The 16,033-nt window shown below is 40.4% G+C and overlaps 1 protein-coding gene across 1 annotated transcript in view; it reads right to left on the bottom strand.

The window, feature by feature from the left end:
* The window catches only part of DERA (deoxyribose-phosphate aldolase), a 56,278-nt gene that overhangs the window by 38,711 nt on the left and 1,534 nt on the right, over positions 1-16,033 (bottom strand). The window contains exons 2-5 of the mRNA XM_074585490.1: positions 7,221-7,318; positions 3,645-3,792; positions 2,052-2,147; positions 574-708 (exon numbers count right to left, since the gene is read on the bottom strand). Of these exons, the coding sequence (XP_074441591.1) occupies positions 574-708; positions 2,052-2,147; positions 3,645-3,792; positions 7,221-7,318 (477 nt within the window). The remainder of the gene's footprint in view (positions 1-573; positions 709-2,051; positions 2,148-3,644; positions 3,793-7,220; positions 7,319-16,033) is intronic.

Below are 16,033 nucleotides of genomic sequence, written 5' to 3'. Positions count from 1 at the left end.
AGGCAATTAGAGCAAAAACCATCTTCAGCATTATTGTTCTTACTAATTAGCAGTAGTCTACAGGCACAAGAACATCAATAATAATATGAACCATCAATTTGTACCCTCAACTTTCAGGGAAAAGAAAACAACTAAAATACATATTTTTGTCAAGAATTGAAACATGTATATTTAACAAGGTATCATCTACATTAGCGACCCCTTAGGGGTTTTAACAAAACTGTTCAAATAATTAGACCACAGGCATTCACTTCCATTCTACTTGCTATTTTTTTAATCCTGTACACAAAAACCTCTAAAGGCACAGAAGGAACAGACACAAACTTTCAAAACACAAAGTCATTCTGAATACCCAGCCTGACAGAACTTTTAACAGCACTCTTTAAAAAAAAAAAAAATCCGACCCATTACTCATAAATTAGTTAAATAGTTTTTATTTAGTTCAGCGCCCCAGATTATCAGTCACTTAGGGGAGGGATCAAATTCTTCAAGGACTGATGGAAGAGACAAAGGCAGAGCTTGTGCGTGCACATACAGAGGTTTAGGTTCCCTTCCTGAAGGGCAAGTACTTACCTTCCCACTGGCCAGTCAGCACCAGACTCCTGCTTATGACAATGTCAATCTCTCTGGCACCGTATTCCACAGCTAGCTTTATTTCAGCCAGTTTGGTTTCTAGAGGAGTTTGTCCAGATGGAAATCCAGCAGCCACTATCAAGGAGGAGGACGCAGGCAGAGGGAAGAAAATGTTTTCTAAATTGACCATAAAATTGCAAATACCACTAATACACCACAGAGTTTGAAAGTTATTCCTTTTTTTAGCCCTACCACAATTCAAAAAAAACTAAAGGCACCTCATCCTACCCTCTCTTCATCCACAAGAAGCGTTTGCTCTTCCCTTAAGAACTGACGTCCAGCAAGATACTAAGTGCATCTTGCAAAAGGTCTCTTTCACATGCTTAATTTTTTGCAAGCCTACATAAGAAAGCACAGTATCTATTGCCTCCAGCAGAATTGAGCAAACAATGAGTGAACTCATATATGAAGCAATACATAAATTTTTGATTCTCCCCAATTCTTTTAAGTAGTATTTCAAGTTAAATCCCAGTAATATTTTAACAGCTAAATCACAATAGAGCAAAAATTGTTTTCAATGAGGTCTACTTAAGATTACCTTTATGATGTTTAAGTACAAAACCCAAAGATAACTTTGGAAATGGAAGAAACAATGACAAAGAGGATCCCTGACAAAGAGATCCTCTTTCTCTCTGACATATAAATGCATTTAGTATGTATTCTTCCCTACAGGACAATGAAACAACAATAACAAAAAAATCCTCACAAACAAAAAAAAAAACAACGACCAAAACCAGAAATCATGGATCTTAGCATTAAACACCTGATCTAACTTCAGAGTTAGCCCCTGCTTTGAGTAGGAGTTGGAGCAGATGACATCCAGAGCTCCCTTCCAACCTGCATAATTCTCCTTCTTGCTTATTGTAGATTCCGGACTTGTCTGTTGTGTGTGGTGACTGGAGAAGAGCTGCTACTATGAGATTTCTGAGTACAAGTCCCGAACCTGCGGGCTGCTCAGCAGGCAATAACCCCTGCCTCTGCACACAGCTTCATTGAATTCAGCTAGTAGGATTATACTTAAAAGCCAAACAACTGATAGGAAAAAAAATCCCTTCTATTAGAACTCCTAAAATCTCATATTGTAATTTTATTATTATTATCCACTTAGTGTCTACTGATACTTTGTCCTGCACACTATTGCAATTTCTTCTGCTCAGGTGAGGGAAACGTTAATACATCTCAAGGACCTCTTTGAAGAGCTTCCGGCAAAACAGACTTGGCATTGCTGATTGATAAACTTGAAGCTGAAAGAAAACAAAAGACTATACCAGAAGCAAATCCTCCTCTCCATTCCCTTCCTTCCCCCTGCTACCTTTTTATCTTACTCTCTAAAACAAAAGCAAGTCCAAACTTCTGGATTTTTCCACATATTTTATAGCATCAAAATATATAATTGGATATTTTAGAATAAAACGTACCTGAAGCTACCGGTATGTTACAACCAGCAGCTTTTAGGGCATTAACAGCATCGGTGACTCTTGTGGGATATACACAAACTGCTCCAACAGTAATACCTGAAAAAAACACAGTTCACTTTTTCATATGTATAGATTTCCACCTTCTCTAGTCCAATCCGTATTATGAGCATATGTGCATTGTTTGCACCTCCCACTTCTGCATTCTCCCAAGGATTTTAAGCCCCTACACCAGGGATATCTGTTTTCTTGTTCGAGCACTTCAGGTCATTCTCCATATTGTTACCTCCCTCATGTTCCTTCATCTGACCCTGGGAGCAAGTTTGCATTAGCAGGAATTAAAACACCGAGATCTTTATCGACAGATTTACTGTTTAATGCCAACATGTTCAGTTAAGACATGCTTAGTCAGCAAATTACTGCGAGAGAAACTGCACTGCCAAGCCCTGTCCTTACTTGTTGAGCCAGACTGAGCCCAGCAGCAACCGAGCAGTCTTTATGTTAATGCAGTCCTACTGCATTTCTAGTTAAAATGCTATTCTCTCAGTCTCAGATAATTGACCTCATATTTAATACTTCAACTGTCTGAAGAGTCCATAAATCCAAGTTTTAAAAAGAGACTAATCTTTGAAATTTTATGTGTATGGCTTAAAACCACAGGCCTGATTCCTCTCTGGTTTTACATCGTATGACTTCAATCAGTGGATCAATGCCCGTGTAAAACTGAAATATTTCAATAGCAAAATCATGCCCCAAATGTCACTGAGATTTTGGTTTTGATAGGTCATGATAAGGCCAAATGACAAGTCAAATGCTATTCACCAACATATCAGTGATTACATCTGGAAAAATTCAGAAGACCCACTCAGATATAAAGACGTTTTATTGATACTTATATTGACAGTCTCAATTTGCTCTGAAGTTGAATCTTGTTCAGTCTCGGGTGTAACACTGGGACTTCAGATGGAGCCTGCTTAAGTAATATCAATGAAAGCAGGTAACAGATAACGTTTTCCGAAGTAAAAATAACATGCTTAGGACCGTGGAACGCATCTTTTCTGACAAGCAAAGTGGCAGGCTCGGCAGTTACATACAGCAACAGCAGCTATGCATGAAATCCAAAGGAGTCACATGAACACTCCCCCCTTCTCCAATTTAGTAAGGACATCAGCAGATTAACAGAATACTCAATTAGTTTCACCTTAGTGCACTGTTATTAAAAGACATACGCTGAGGTTACAAACTTGTGGCTTTCCCATAAAATTTGCTCATCAGGTATCATAACTTACACTGTCACCTTGAGTCCATGCTTTACTTTGGTCGCCAAACTGAGAATGGATTTTTTTCTCCTTGTATTCTTATCTTAACTCAACGAAATGGATATTTTGCAATTAGAACTTAAGATGGTTGCTTTGAATAAGACTGTATAGGATCTAGTTTCTTCTCTGGGGACTATTAGCTCTGCAGTGCTGCCTACCATAGCTGCTTCTGTTATATGAAGAAGAGGTCATTTTTACAGCTATCTGAAAACTGAAAAAGTACTGAGGAAATGCAGACATTTCCTCTACACAACACACACAACAAAACCAATCATACCTTTATCATGCATATCCAAGGCTTTCAGCAGATCCTCTCTGATGGGATGCTTTGCTTTAAAACACAGTCTGTGAACATTCGAAGGAGTATCATCGCCTGAAAGAGTGGTAAGGTCCATGCAGGTGACAGCTTTCAGCAACCAAGCAGCCTACACAGGGAGTGAAACAGGGAATACAATATTTCAGTTTATGCTTCCAAAACCAAACTGACTTAGAAGATGCAGGAATCAGAAGCCTGGCTCTCACGGTAAGAATAAGGATGGCAGATATTTGTTCACGTCAGTATCTAATGAGCAGTATCTAATGGCACAGAAAGGACTTGGAATCAAAAGTCTGCTCTCTCAGAATGAAAGGATCTAATTCCAATTTTTGGTGCAAAAGCTAACTCCCAAATGGGACTCTAAGAATCAGACAAACATTTTTACCAGGAGAAAAAGCATCTTGTTTCAAATTTAATTCTATAACACAAAGGTAAAAAAATCACCTATGTGAGAAATCTCATTGTCCTAATATACTCTGTTCTACATACTATGTCTGTAACTTTCATGCACAAAAAATTATACGCACAGGTTTGCAATTGCCAATAACCAGGTAAGTGTATATGTCAGCAATTTGCACATTTGCATGTTTGCATGCTTCTCCTGCTGTGAGAGTGAAACATGGAATCCGTGGGGGATAAGAACCCGGACTTCTTAAAACTTAGGGTCTACACTCCACATGTTTCCACTTTCTTTCGAGTGAATCGGGAATAAAAAACATCTGTAATTATTTGGTGCAAAAAACAAAAGCAAGAGCTAAGTGACAGGGCTAAAACACTATTTAGATGAAAATGCTACAGAATTACTAAAGACTTACTAATTGGAGAATGGAAGAAGCACGTCAAAAAAATTTTTGAGATTTTGTGCTGAACAAAATTTGAGCTTAAGACGTTATTTTGAAATATTTGTTGAAGATCTTCCAGCAAATTCTCATTCACAGCTGATGGCTTCAATAAAAGCTGACATCTCTTAGTGGGCACATGCTCAACAAGGGGAGAGTTTGCAACAGCAAAGCCCACCTGAGTCCATAAAGTCCCTCCCTGACTGCTCTGTTCCGTGATACGATTTGTCACTATATGCAGCAAAAATTGGTGTTTCTTCATGGAGGCATTACTCCGCAAATCTTAAGATGCTGCCCAACCCACAAATCTTTCACACTTTGCTGATGGGAGTCTTCTTTCTGAACTTGCAGTAAATGTTATGCTGAAAGCTACTTTGGGGTGACTAAACAGAGTAACGAACCATTACTGGCCTCTGTTAGTCTGAGCTTGACTGCTTGTTTCTAACAGATTTCTAGTTTCACCCTATAACACTTCAGAAGGTTTTTTCACTTTAAATGGTTTTAAGTTTCTTTTACTTGGATTTTTTTATCTTTCACTCGAGGGAATTTTTGTCTCATCTCTTACGACATGAATCATAAAGTCATCAAGACAGATGTAGTCAGGGAGTTCCAAGAACTGGTATGAACTTGATTTTTTTAAAAGGGTTTTTCAAGCGACTATTTTGGGAAATGGGCTTCAAAATTTGAATCTGGTGCTACTTACATTCAAACACGTAAAGGTTCAAAATCATCTCTGTGAAATAAACAGCACATGACTATCACGACTGCAATGACAGCGTTCAAATATAGGAGAGATGCTTCTGAAAATAATCTCTTGGCATTCTTCAAAGTAAAACCTCACTCGAGTACCTCAGTACCAGTGTTACTGCACAGGAGAGTGGAGAAGTGTTAGCAATTAAACATTTGTCCTATAGCCATGTTGAGGGAGTGACACTAAATCCCTTTCTTCCCAATGATTCTTTGCAATCAAAGTCTGTGTCTCTATGTTCCTTTGTTCTTTATACAGTAAATTCTGTGAAAGCAGAAGACTTAATTTTTATGTTACTGCACGTGCAGTATCTGAAGATAGCCAAGGTTATGGAATACCCTCTGGATTTTATCACTGACACTATTTGCCAACCCAGAGACATTGGACTACTAAACTTGGTATCAAGTGATTTTTTACGTACAAGAAACTCTCGGGAAGTGCTGAGCTACTGTCTAACTTTCCTCAATTTGTGTCCATTTTTTATTTAATCATAACGTTCAAATCACAGACTTTCATGTTAATGTAACAGGCAGGAAGTTGTTTTATATCACCGACCAGTAGGATCTTACACAGCTTCAGCAAATCATGCCCAAACGGTCATCTGCAGGGTCTGTGCTCATTGTGAACGCAGCTTCAGACACCCCAGAATGGCTGCCCGACATAGTAAGCACTCAGGATACCAACTATTTTAAACAGTTTTTTGAAGAATTAAGTATAATTAAATTATTCTTGCTTTGTTCTGCTACATTGGATTGTTAAGATTTATCCTTGAGCATCTCCTTCCGCCTGCTTCCACGTTGACAGTTCCTGTTGCAAGTAAACAATTTGTTTAGTGCGCAGAAGGGAGGAATCACACACATTTGCCTCCAGAACAGCTGTTTGGTGAACAAAGAATCAACTTGTCTGTCCTTTGGACACTAGTTACAACCCCATGGCTGAGAGCTCTGGGGTCTTCTCCACAGCTTTTCTCAGACCCTGCCCTTGGCTGATTGATGCCAAAGCACTTACGGCATCCGGCAGCCAGCTCCGCCTGCCATCCCCCTCAGTGCTTCCCCTCCTGCCACTGAGGTGGCAGAACCAGCACGTGGCCGTGGCTTTGCAGAACGTATTAGCTTATTACCTCGCTGACCGGATGGCTTGGCATTACAATTCTCATGTACAAACTGGAGAAACCAAAACAGGCACCGGGCCAGTATCTGCCAGTTCTGCCAGGGGGGCAGTAACAGCAGAGGTTGAAAGTTAACTGCTGAGACATCAAATGTGTTCAATGAAGACCATATAGCCTTGAAGAGAAGTTCATTTACGCCACTGGCTTTAGCACAGCTTACATGAACCTATTTTATACTAAGATGGACAGCAAATGATCATTTACCTCCTTATCTCAGGAACTGAGAAGTCAGCCCCCTTAAAACTAGCAGCCTTTTTTTTTTTCTTTGTTCTTTTTTTTTCCCCTTTCTCCCTCCCCGTGCCAAAGCCAGTCAGGATTTTTGAGTTTTAGGTAAGAACTAGTTAAGCAAAGAAATCACACATGTTGGGGATGTTTAAGTAAAGAAAAATCATCCAGGTAGGTCAAACTTGACAGGGACCACGATCATATCTTACAGCCTTAAAATTAAAAAATAAGAAGGCAGCGTGCAGAAACGTCTGTCTGGGAAACAGAATAAATGTGGTGGGATAGTAATATACAATTTAATCCGCTCATGAATAAAGATGACTTAAATTCATTTGCGGTTTTGCCACTCATGAGTTATAAGGTTTTTAACTTGTTTGGATAAATGCATTGCCTTATTCCATCCCATCATCATCAAATACAAATTATTAAAATAAGACATGGACAAGCACATCTTTTAAGTTTACATGCATCTTGAAAAAAATTCAATATTGCAGCCTGGAGAGGGAGAGTGACTGCTTTAAAAATACAGGAACAGAATGCATAAAAAGAGCACTTACTTGCCAATTACCTTTCACGGTTCTCCATTTTTTAATTTGTTCTGCATGCCTCACAACCGCAGGTCGATTCACATGCACTTTTGAGATCCAGCCAAGTTCTGGGGTGGGAAAAAAAAGAAAAAAAAGAAGCCTCAGCTTTTTCTGTGTTCTTTTAATATACAGTGTGGGACGTCAGAAGAAAGTTGTAGCTTGATTTGGGATCTCTGAACAGCATGTTGTGCTTTTATGTCCTTTTAAGGGACATATTTATTATGTATTCATCACCAATCTGAAATATCATAATAACATTAACTTCTGTTAGGGTATAATCTGTGAACTGGATTTTTCATACAGCAGGTTTTGTTTGCCATTACAACTGAATTAACTTACTGCTGAGAGACACCATGAGTCCTGGACTATGAGGTTTATTATATACGTAGCATATGAAAAAAACCCCACAAAACAGCCAACTGCCATTACTTGTTGATTTATTTCTTGATTCCAGAATATAGTAACATTTATTCAGTCCTTTGCTTGTTTGCTGGCACCCAGGACACAACAGCATTTTTTGTGTGCGTGAACGTTTGTTTACAGGAACTGTACCCCACACAATCACCAAAACCTCTGGACAGACCCTTGCATAACAAAGCATTTGAGTTGTTACTGTCTAGACCTAATTTTACTGAATTTGCTACAAGGGCCTGACTAACCGCAAAGTTTCCAAAAGCACTGAATTCCTGGGCAACATGTCTGCCTGGAAGTTGCTGAGATGCATGCCAGCCTGCGAAGTGCTCACCTTGCCAAGCACCCTGGAGGATTCAGGGCAACACCTTCAACATGTGAATTCCTTCAAATGCCCACTGGAGACACAGCCTGGGTCAAAACTTCAATGAGTTTCAGTATCCACAAACAATAACCAGACCCAAAGAGAAGCAGATACTCAACATTTACTAACATAACGTAAATGTCTAAAAGCAGAAGTACCAAAAATTGCCACTGCCTAACAAAGGGTAACTGACTGATACAGGAGAACTGAGGATTCAGGCCCTTGAATCTTGGAATTTCTGCTTAGTGTGACAATCCAAAAGCGTAATTTTGAATGTTAATAAATACAAACCTCTAAAAGAAGTACACAGCGAAAAGAAATCAGATCATCTTTAAAATCTCTCATATGCCAAAACATAGATAATTCTTTTAAATCCTAATCATATAAGCAATCCATGAAAATACTCTGAAGACAACATGAACACTCATTAAAAACCAATCATCAGCAAATCACCACCATCAATCATCAGACACCATTATCAGTTAAGGTCAGTGTACGGACACGGGCTCAGATACTAAGACATAATAATTCTGGGTGACTTAATTTATTAAGGGCATCTCATCTCTATGACTCTTCTTCACTACTGTACTAGACTTGCATTTCCCTCGAGCACACTGATTAAAAAAGGTTTAAAACTTTAAAAAAAGGCGATAGTCAAAATCCCTGATTTTGTACAGAAATCTTATCCTCAAATTTTTATCTTCCTACTTTATAGTTTTAGTAGCCAAAAAAAGTGCAGAACGAATATGCTAGCTAAGTATTTGTAAATGTAAGCTTGTTTTCCTAATTAGACTTACAAAAAGCTCTGGAAAAACCAATTTAGGGCAAAGATGACTCAGTGGAAATGCAAGACAAAGGCATGAAACACAGCACAGTAAGCCACCTTGCTACCACTTTTCTATTACCACATCCAAGTAATTAAATGAGCAGTACCGGCAAGGTCAAAACGTTGGCCAAAAGCAAAAGAAGTTAAACCAAAGAAGGAATTTCAAAGGAATCCTAAGGAATTTAATTTCTGTAAGACTTCAGCATCAGTCTCACTGTATGGAGACAAAGAAAAGGAAGAGCTTGCAAAGTTGCAAACCAGTTGAACAACAAACCCTCAATACTTCTCTCCACTTTCAAAGCTACAGGCTTATTCATTCTGGCCCAAGAGCAAGAAGCTCAACTGACATGTAGAAAGCAAGTGAGAAAAGCTATTGCTACATAACCCATGACTAAAACTTTCCTTCTTTTTGAATATCGATAAATGCAAACCTTATAAACACAGACAGCTGAAATATAAGCTAGCGAACCCTCTACAGCCTCCACAGTTGCTTTAAAGTTGAGCCTCCTAGGTGATCAGCAGAGAGCGTGCAACCCTTCCTATGGGGGCATTATAGGCAATAATAGACAAAGCCCACAGGGTGGGAAAAAACAAATAAATAAATAAATGAAGGAAACGCAAACTCTGTGCTGTGATTCTCCTACTATATGCCAAGTGCTCACGTGTAATCATTTAATCATAATCCAATTTAACAAGACAACTTTTGAACCCTACTGGGTGTACGGTGACCTTTCAGCCCCTTTCGAAAACGTGATAAAATGAAAGCAAGCAGTTTAGATGAGGGACTCAACTTCTTGCTCTATAATACGGATCCAGAAGCTTCAGTTACTCTTCCCTAAACTATTCTTTCTACATTAGGAAAAAGAACCAAGAAATCCAACTAAATAATTAATTTATAACAACTACTGCCTTCTGTAGAAGAGTTAGGAAGACTATGGAGACAGCATCCAGTTGTTTAAACATGGCAAATTTTCATCTTCTTGGTTCTTGGGGCATAAACCTGAATTTAAATGAAAGAACTAAAATTTCCCCCATTAGTAGGTTAACCCTTCATTACTTATTATTTGGAGTAGATTCAGTCAGATTCAGCTTGTGCTGGACTTAGGTAGAAACATACTGTTATTGTATCTGCCCCTACCTGACTTGAGAGCATAGCTTCTCAGAAGGTCTGAGTAATCTCTGCAGGAAAGGGAGCACTTCGCACTAGATTAGTTTAAAAGAAATAGTCATGAGTAATGCCCTTCGTGGGGCAGGCAGAGAATTGGGGAAGTAATGTTTAAGAAACTCACAAATCAATGGGAGAAAAGAGGGGGAAGAATAGTGGAAGTGAAAAGAAAACCTACCACTTCTGCTAACTCATCTTTGCTCAGTCACCCATGAAAGTCATCATATATCAGCTGATCAGCAATAGCTGAAATAGTTCTTTGCAAATATGAAGAAATTCATTGGCTTAAGCCCTTTTCAGTGAGTAACACACTTTACCTTCTGTTTTTAATAACTCCAGACTAGTCAGGAAGGTAGCTGACACGTGGCAACTCAATAAGGTGCAATATCTAATTTTTGTGCCCGAGATGTAAGTTTCCTTGAAAGACCATAGAATTTGTATCTCCAAGTATATTTTTGAAGGCGGGATATTAAACCACTGTCCAAAGCAAAGGCAGAAAACTTAAAAAGAAATAATTAAAAGAATTAAAAAGATCAGAACTCCATCCTGCCTGTACAACTTAATGCGAGACATTATGCATCTTACTAAAGGAAATAAACTGGTGTAATGAAAAAAACACACAGCGAGGAAGGACAAAGGTTCTGGTAATATGCAGCAGCAGATGGAGACTTCTATCTAACACAGACCTTTTATTCAAGCCCACTTCTCCATTAATTAAAACAGTGGGCAAGTGAAAACAAATATGTCTCAGCGTAATTGCCTCTAAATAGACTTTCAAAGTTTGCCATGTGAGGTCTTACCAAATCTTTAAATGTAAGTGTCTGTATTCAGAAAAACCACTCAATTCCAGCTTCTTTTTTTTTTTTTTGCAATAAAAATCAGAATAAAAGCATTATTTGAAATAGAACTGACTGCCTTTGGATTCTCCCCCTCCCCAACTCCCCCAAGCTTTATGATTTAGTATCTGGCTAAGGAAAACTATATTTAATTAGGCTCATTAACCTTGCAGTGTGAACATGTCTTTTTTTTTTTTTTTAAATAAGTCATCTGCTAGTCATCTGCACAGTCATGTGGCTTCAGGGATAAAAGTAATTAAAGCAGTTACACTATAGCTAATTAGCCAATATTCTGTAATCATTCTTCAAGTTTACTTTTTCCTCTGAAGACATTTGAAAAAAATCATATTCAAAATCTTAACAGGAAATTCATCTTCTCTCTTTGAAGAACACGAATCCAAAAATACCAAGCATTTCCTCAGAAAACAATAAATAAAACCACTTCATTAGTATAATTACATAAATATCTAAGATACCTAACACATGCCTCATAAAACAGACTAAGCTTTTCAGAAGCTTTAAAAAAAAATGTGTAGATGGCATCCCTTCAGATGGTGAAACAGAAAGCTCAAGAATGCCTGAGGCTGTAGTTTCACAAGCATTTTAAGGCAGCACTGTCCCCAAAAGAAGCTGCCCCCCAATTGATTATTTCCTCCTCTGTGCCAGAAACGGCATGTGTGCTCCTGCTCTTACCGTGAACACATGATAAAGTGGGTAAGGGAAGTGATGAAAGCTGTTTTTTCTGGAGAAGCGAGTGAAACCGTATCCTGAACCTTTAGTGGAGAAATGAGGTATTCAGCTGGACACAGGCTGACCCCAGCTGGCCATGCAGAGCTGAGCAAAGCCACTGGAGAGAGAGAAAAGGCTTCAGAATCAGGTCTTGTTACAGTTATCATAGCATGTAAGCTCTTTAGAGGTCTGGGGATTGTTCAGTTTCTTAGAGACAGAAGCTGTGGTTATTTTCCCACAGTGCCACTTGCTACGGATCTGTTTTGTTTGCAGATGGGTCCTCCTTACATGAGAGAAATTCAGTCTCCAAGTCATCAGCATTCAGACACTCAAAGCAGGACACCAATGCATGAGCCCTGAACTAGAAATCAGCTCTATTATCTTACGACATTAGTGAAATCACACAAAGTTGACCATGGATCGCATGAAATGGATCACGGTATTCTCCAAAGCACTTTGAAAACCACTGACGAGCCTTTCCTGAGAAAGTGAGCTAAAGAACAACTTGGTTTCCTGCAGGTCCAGGTCCTCTGCTGTTCCCTCGCTTCTTCCCTGGCTCCAGAGACCTCTCCTCACAGCAGTAACCCAGCTGTCCTGTTGCGGTCCTTATGACCACGGAGTAAACCAGGATGTCGCTACTTGCATAAAGCCCAAAAAAAAAGATGTCACGAAAAGTCATGTAATCGCTGAGCGGAGCCTGCCTTACCCTCAACAGAGGGACTAATTTGGTCACTCTACCCGGTGACTTACTTATTTCTGAGACATCTGTCTGTCCTTCAAATTTGATTAAAATTATCCAGCATATTCAAAAGGTGTTACTGAAGAAACAGAGCCACAGTACAGTCTAAAACCAGCTATTAATATATTAGAACAGAATTATGCTGTCTTGAAAAGGGATGCAACACTTCATTATTTAAATGCCACTTACCAACAGGCTAGCTCTCACATGTAAATGGCTCAGAAATACCAACTATAATTAAAAATATCAATTGAAACATAATGAACGTATTTCTGGCCCTTCAACTAGAGAGGCTGAGCAACACAGATAGAATTATTTTTTTTTTAGAATCCAAGAACATACTTTGCAAAACAACTGTAACTAATTATCCGTTACTCAGAATACATATGTGTGTGTGTATATATATATACACACACATGCAGAGGTAAAAAAACCATATAATTGTAGAATAATTCGGGTTGGAAGGTCTCTGTAGGTTATTTGTCCCAACTCCTGTATAAAGCAGGGTCACCTCTGAGGTCAGACCAGGCTGTTGAGGGCTTTATTCAGTTGGGTTTGGAGAGTCCCCAAGGATGGAGTCTGCCCAGCCTCCCTGGGCAACCTGCCCCACCACTGACTGTCCTGCATGAAGACATTTTTCCTATATCCAGTCTGAATTTCTCTGTCTTGAGACAAGCCTGTTGTCTGGCTTCATCCCATCCTGCAATGCTATGAAGAACCTGGCTCTGCTTTCTTGATATGCTTCTCGTAGGGATGAGCAGGCTGCTGTTAGGACCCTTGAAGCCGTCTCCTCCTCCTCTGGCTGAACCAGCCCAGCTCCCTCAGCCTCTCCTCACAGGGCAGGTGCTCCAGCCCCTGGCCATCTTGGTGGCCCTCTGCTGAACTTGTGACAGTTTATCAATCTCTTCCTTCTATCAGGGAGCAACAAAACTAGACACAGTCTTCCAGATACGGTCCAACAAGTGCTGAGCAGATCCCTCCCTTCCCGTGATCTACGGGCCGCGTCCCCGTTGGTACGGCCTGGGAAGCCACTGGCCGTCTCTGCTGCCGGGGCAGGGCTGGCTGGTGCCCAGCTGCCGTCCCCCAGGCCCCGGGGCCTTTCGGCAGAGCTGCCCCCCAGGCAGGCAGGCCCTGGCCCGTGTGGCTGCTGGGGATCGTCCTCCCCGGGGCAGGGCTCTGCCCTCGGCCCTGCTGGGTGTCACTGGGCTCCTATTGACCCATTTCCCCAGACTGCTTGTAACCCTCTGATCTGGCTAATTTAGCGTCAGCTGCAAACTTTATGAGCAAGCCTGTCACGTCGCCTTCTCTAGAGCATTGGAAAAAGAAAATATTAAACAGGAGAGGTCGCAAGCTAGACCCCTGCATTACTCTACTTAGGACCAGCCTCAAAGTAGATTTATCATCAACTGTGTTATCTGCTGGGTTTTAAACATCCTACTTGCCATTTTCTGGGTCTACCCAAGCTTACTGAATGTCTGCCTTTCTCCACGACTTCTGAAGTTGTTGCATCAAAATTCCATCTGCAGGGAGCAGAAAACCCACGTGGCAGAGGTCTGCATCCCCACAGTTAAACCGAAGGAGTATGCCACTAGCTTACACTACAAAACAGATGCTCATTGATGTGTTTCACTATTTCGTTGTGAAGTAGCATCTGATGCTTTTCTGAAAAGCGACAAAACAGGAAGCACCTGGTCCGTTATATTCCAGTCATCAGGAGCCGAGCAGGAGAGGCAGACTCCCTTCAGCCCCTGCAGGCATTGTGGTCAACCCGAGTACCCAAGAATGACTCCGCAAACAGTCCCTGTGAAATAACAAATTCGTAAAATTCCTTATCCACCTGGTTTACATGACTCTCTGATGGCAAATATATCAGTGTATTAGACTAGTGACCCTCTGACTAGTTCATGTAAATCAGTGTCTTTTCATCTGTGTTACATGTACCTGTTCTTTATTTCAAGTAAATACCTTGTTCTTCTACTAAGGAACAGAGAAAGACAAACAGACAGACAAACAGAAAGGATGAATTAAGGGCTTTTACAAAAATATATTTATTTTACAGAAAAAAAAAATCACGTGGGAAAGCATTATATGTCATGATTTGAGAAGAGTTTGGCTTGTCATTGATAAACAAATAGATGCTCTGTAATGGCAGCATCAGAAATGTACTGCTTAAATAATGACATTAGGTAGCAAGCACAGAAATAACAGAGAAAAGGATTTGAATAATATATTTTTGAGTAAAAGATATTTTACCACTAGGTGTCTCTTAGAAAACTGTAATCCACCAAATGCTCTATGAGATACAGTGCAAATAATCTGAATTACTGTTAAAGCTGCTGGCACAAGCTGGCAAAATGTTCAAAAGCCAAAGTGCCTAAGTGACAGAAGTAGCGTGTAGAGCGACCAAGAAAGATAAAGGCAAGGGTTTAACATGTCCTTCTTGAGTACTTCTATCAGCTAACACACAGCACTTTAAGTAAGACACAGCAATTTAAATATAGCACTTAATGTATTTCAGATGTGTATTTTGTGTGAGAGTGAGTGGCATGGAGATTCAGGTCTCCCTCTAAAGCTGCCAGCACAAGGCAGCTGTCAGAAACAGCCACAGCAGGTATGCTGCCGCTTAATACAAACGCGGTGGTGGCCGCACCATTCCTCTATTACACCTGCCCTGCACATCTCACCCAGCTCTTTTTAACCTCAACTGATTTAAACAAAGATCACTGGGAAGGGATGGCAACGAGTACCTGCGGATAAGCTGAGGGCAGTGGCCTTTCCAAGTAAATCAGTTGCAGCTGGAAGAGGCCACATGGTACAGCCCTGAAGACATCCATCCCTCTGTGCTCTCCATTAATAATCTTGAAGATGAGCTGACTTTGTCTCTCGGGCAGGGAACGGCTACTTACGGGAGGAGAAAGAGTTATAGAAAATATTTGGATCATACTGAGAGATTGGTTTAGTGTCTTCAAAAAACCAACGATTATGTTGTGCTAGTCTGCTGCACGTTGAATACTTTTCCCGTGACTACAGTTGTACAGCAAGATCCAGTCAAACGTTAGTGAAGTCGCTTGTCTCTTCCAATAATTTCCCACTTGGCAGCATGGCCTTCCTTACATGTATGCCTGTCTGTCAGAGGATGACTGTTTGATGGGTGGACAGGGCCAGAATCTTTTCAATGGTGCCCACTGACAGCACAAGGGGCAAAAGGCACAAACTCAAACACAGGAAATTCCATCTCAACATGAGGAAAAACTTCTTTGAGGGTAACAGAGCACTGGAACAGGCTCCACAACAGACACATGGTGGAGTCTCCATCTCTGGAGACATTGAAAACCCGCCTGGATGAATTTCTGTCCAACCTGCTCTAGGTGACCCTGCTCTGGCAGGGGGGTTGGACCAGATGATCTCCAGAGGTCCCTTCCAACCCTACCACTCCGTGATTCTGTGAACTGAACAACTAACTTCACATTCAAGTCTCTGGACTCCCCACGCACATCAACAGTGAACTGTAAGATGAAATTTACAGTAAGAAAAAGCATAACACATGCCTAATTTAAAGTAACTTGAATGCATTTGCAAACTCCTGTGCTACCTTTTTTCCTAACAGGCACTGAAGACTTGCCACTATATTATTAACATGTTTGTTTCAGCAAAAAGATGCTGTTCAGATGGCTACAGCTGAAACTCACCTGTCCCTGCAAGCAGCCCATGGA

The sequence above is a fragment of the Larus michahellis genome, chromosome 1, assembly GCF_964199755.1.
Source record: "Larus michahellis chromosome 1, bLarMic1.1, whole genome shotgun sequence".
Taxonomy (NCBI): Eukaryota; Metazoa; Chordata; class Aves; order Charadriiformes; family Laridae; genus Larus; species Larus michahellis.
This window is presented reverse-complemented; position numbering and strand designations above follow the sequence as displayed.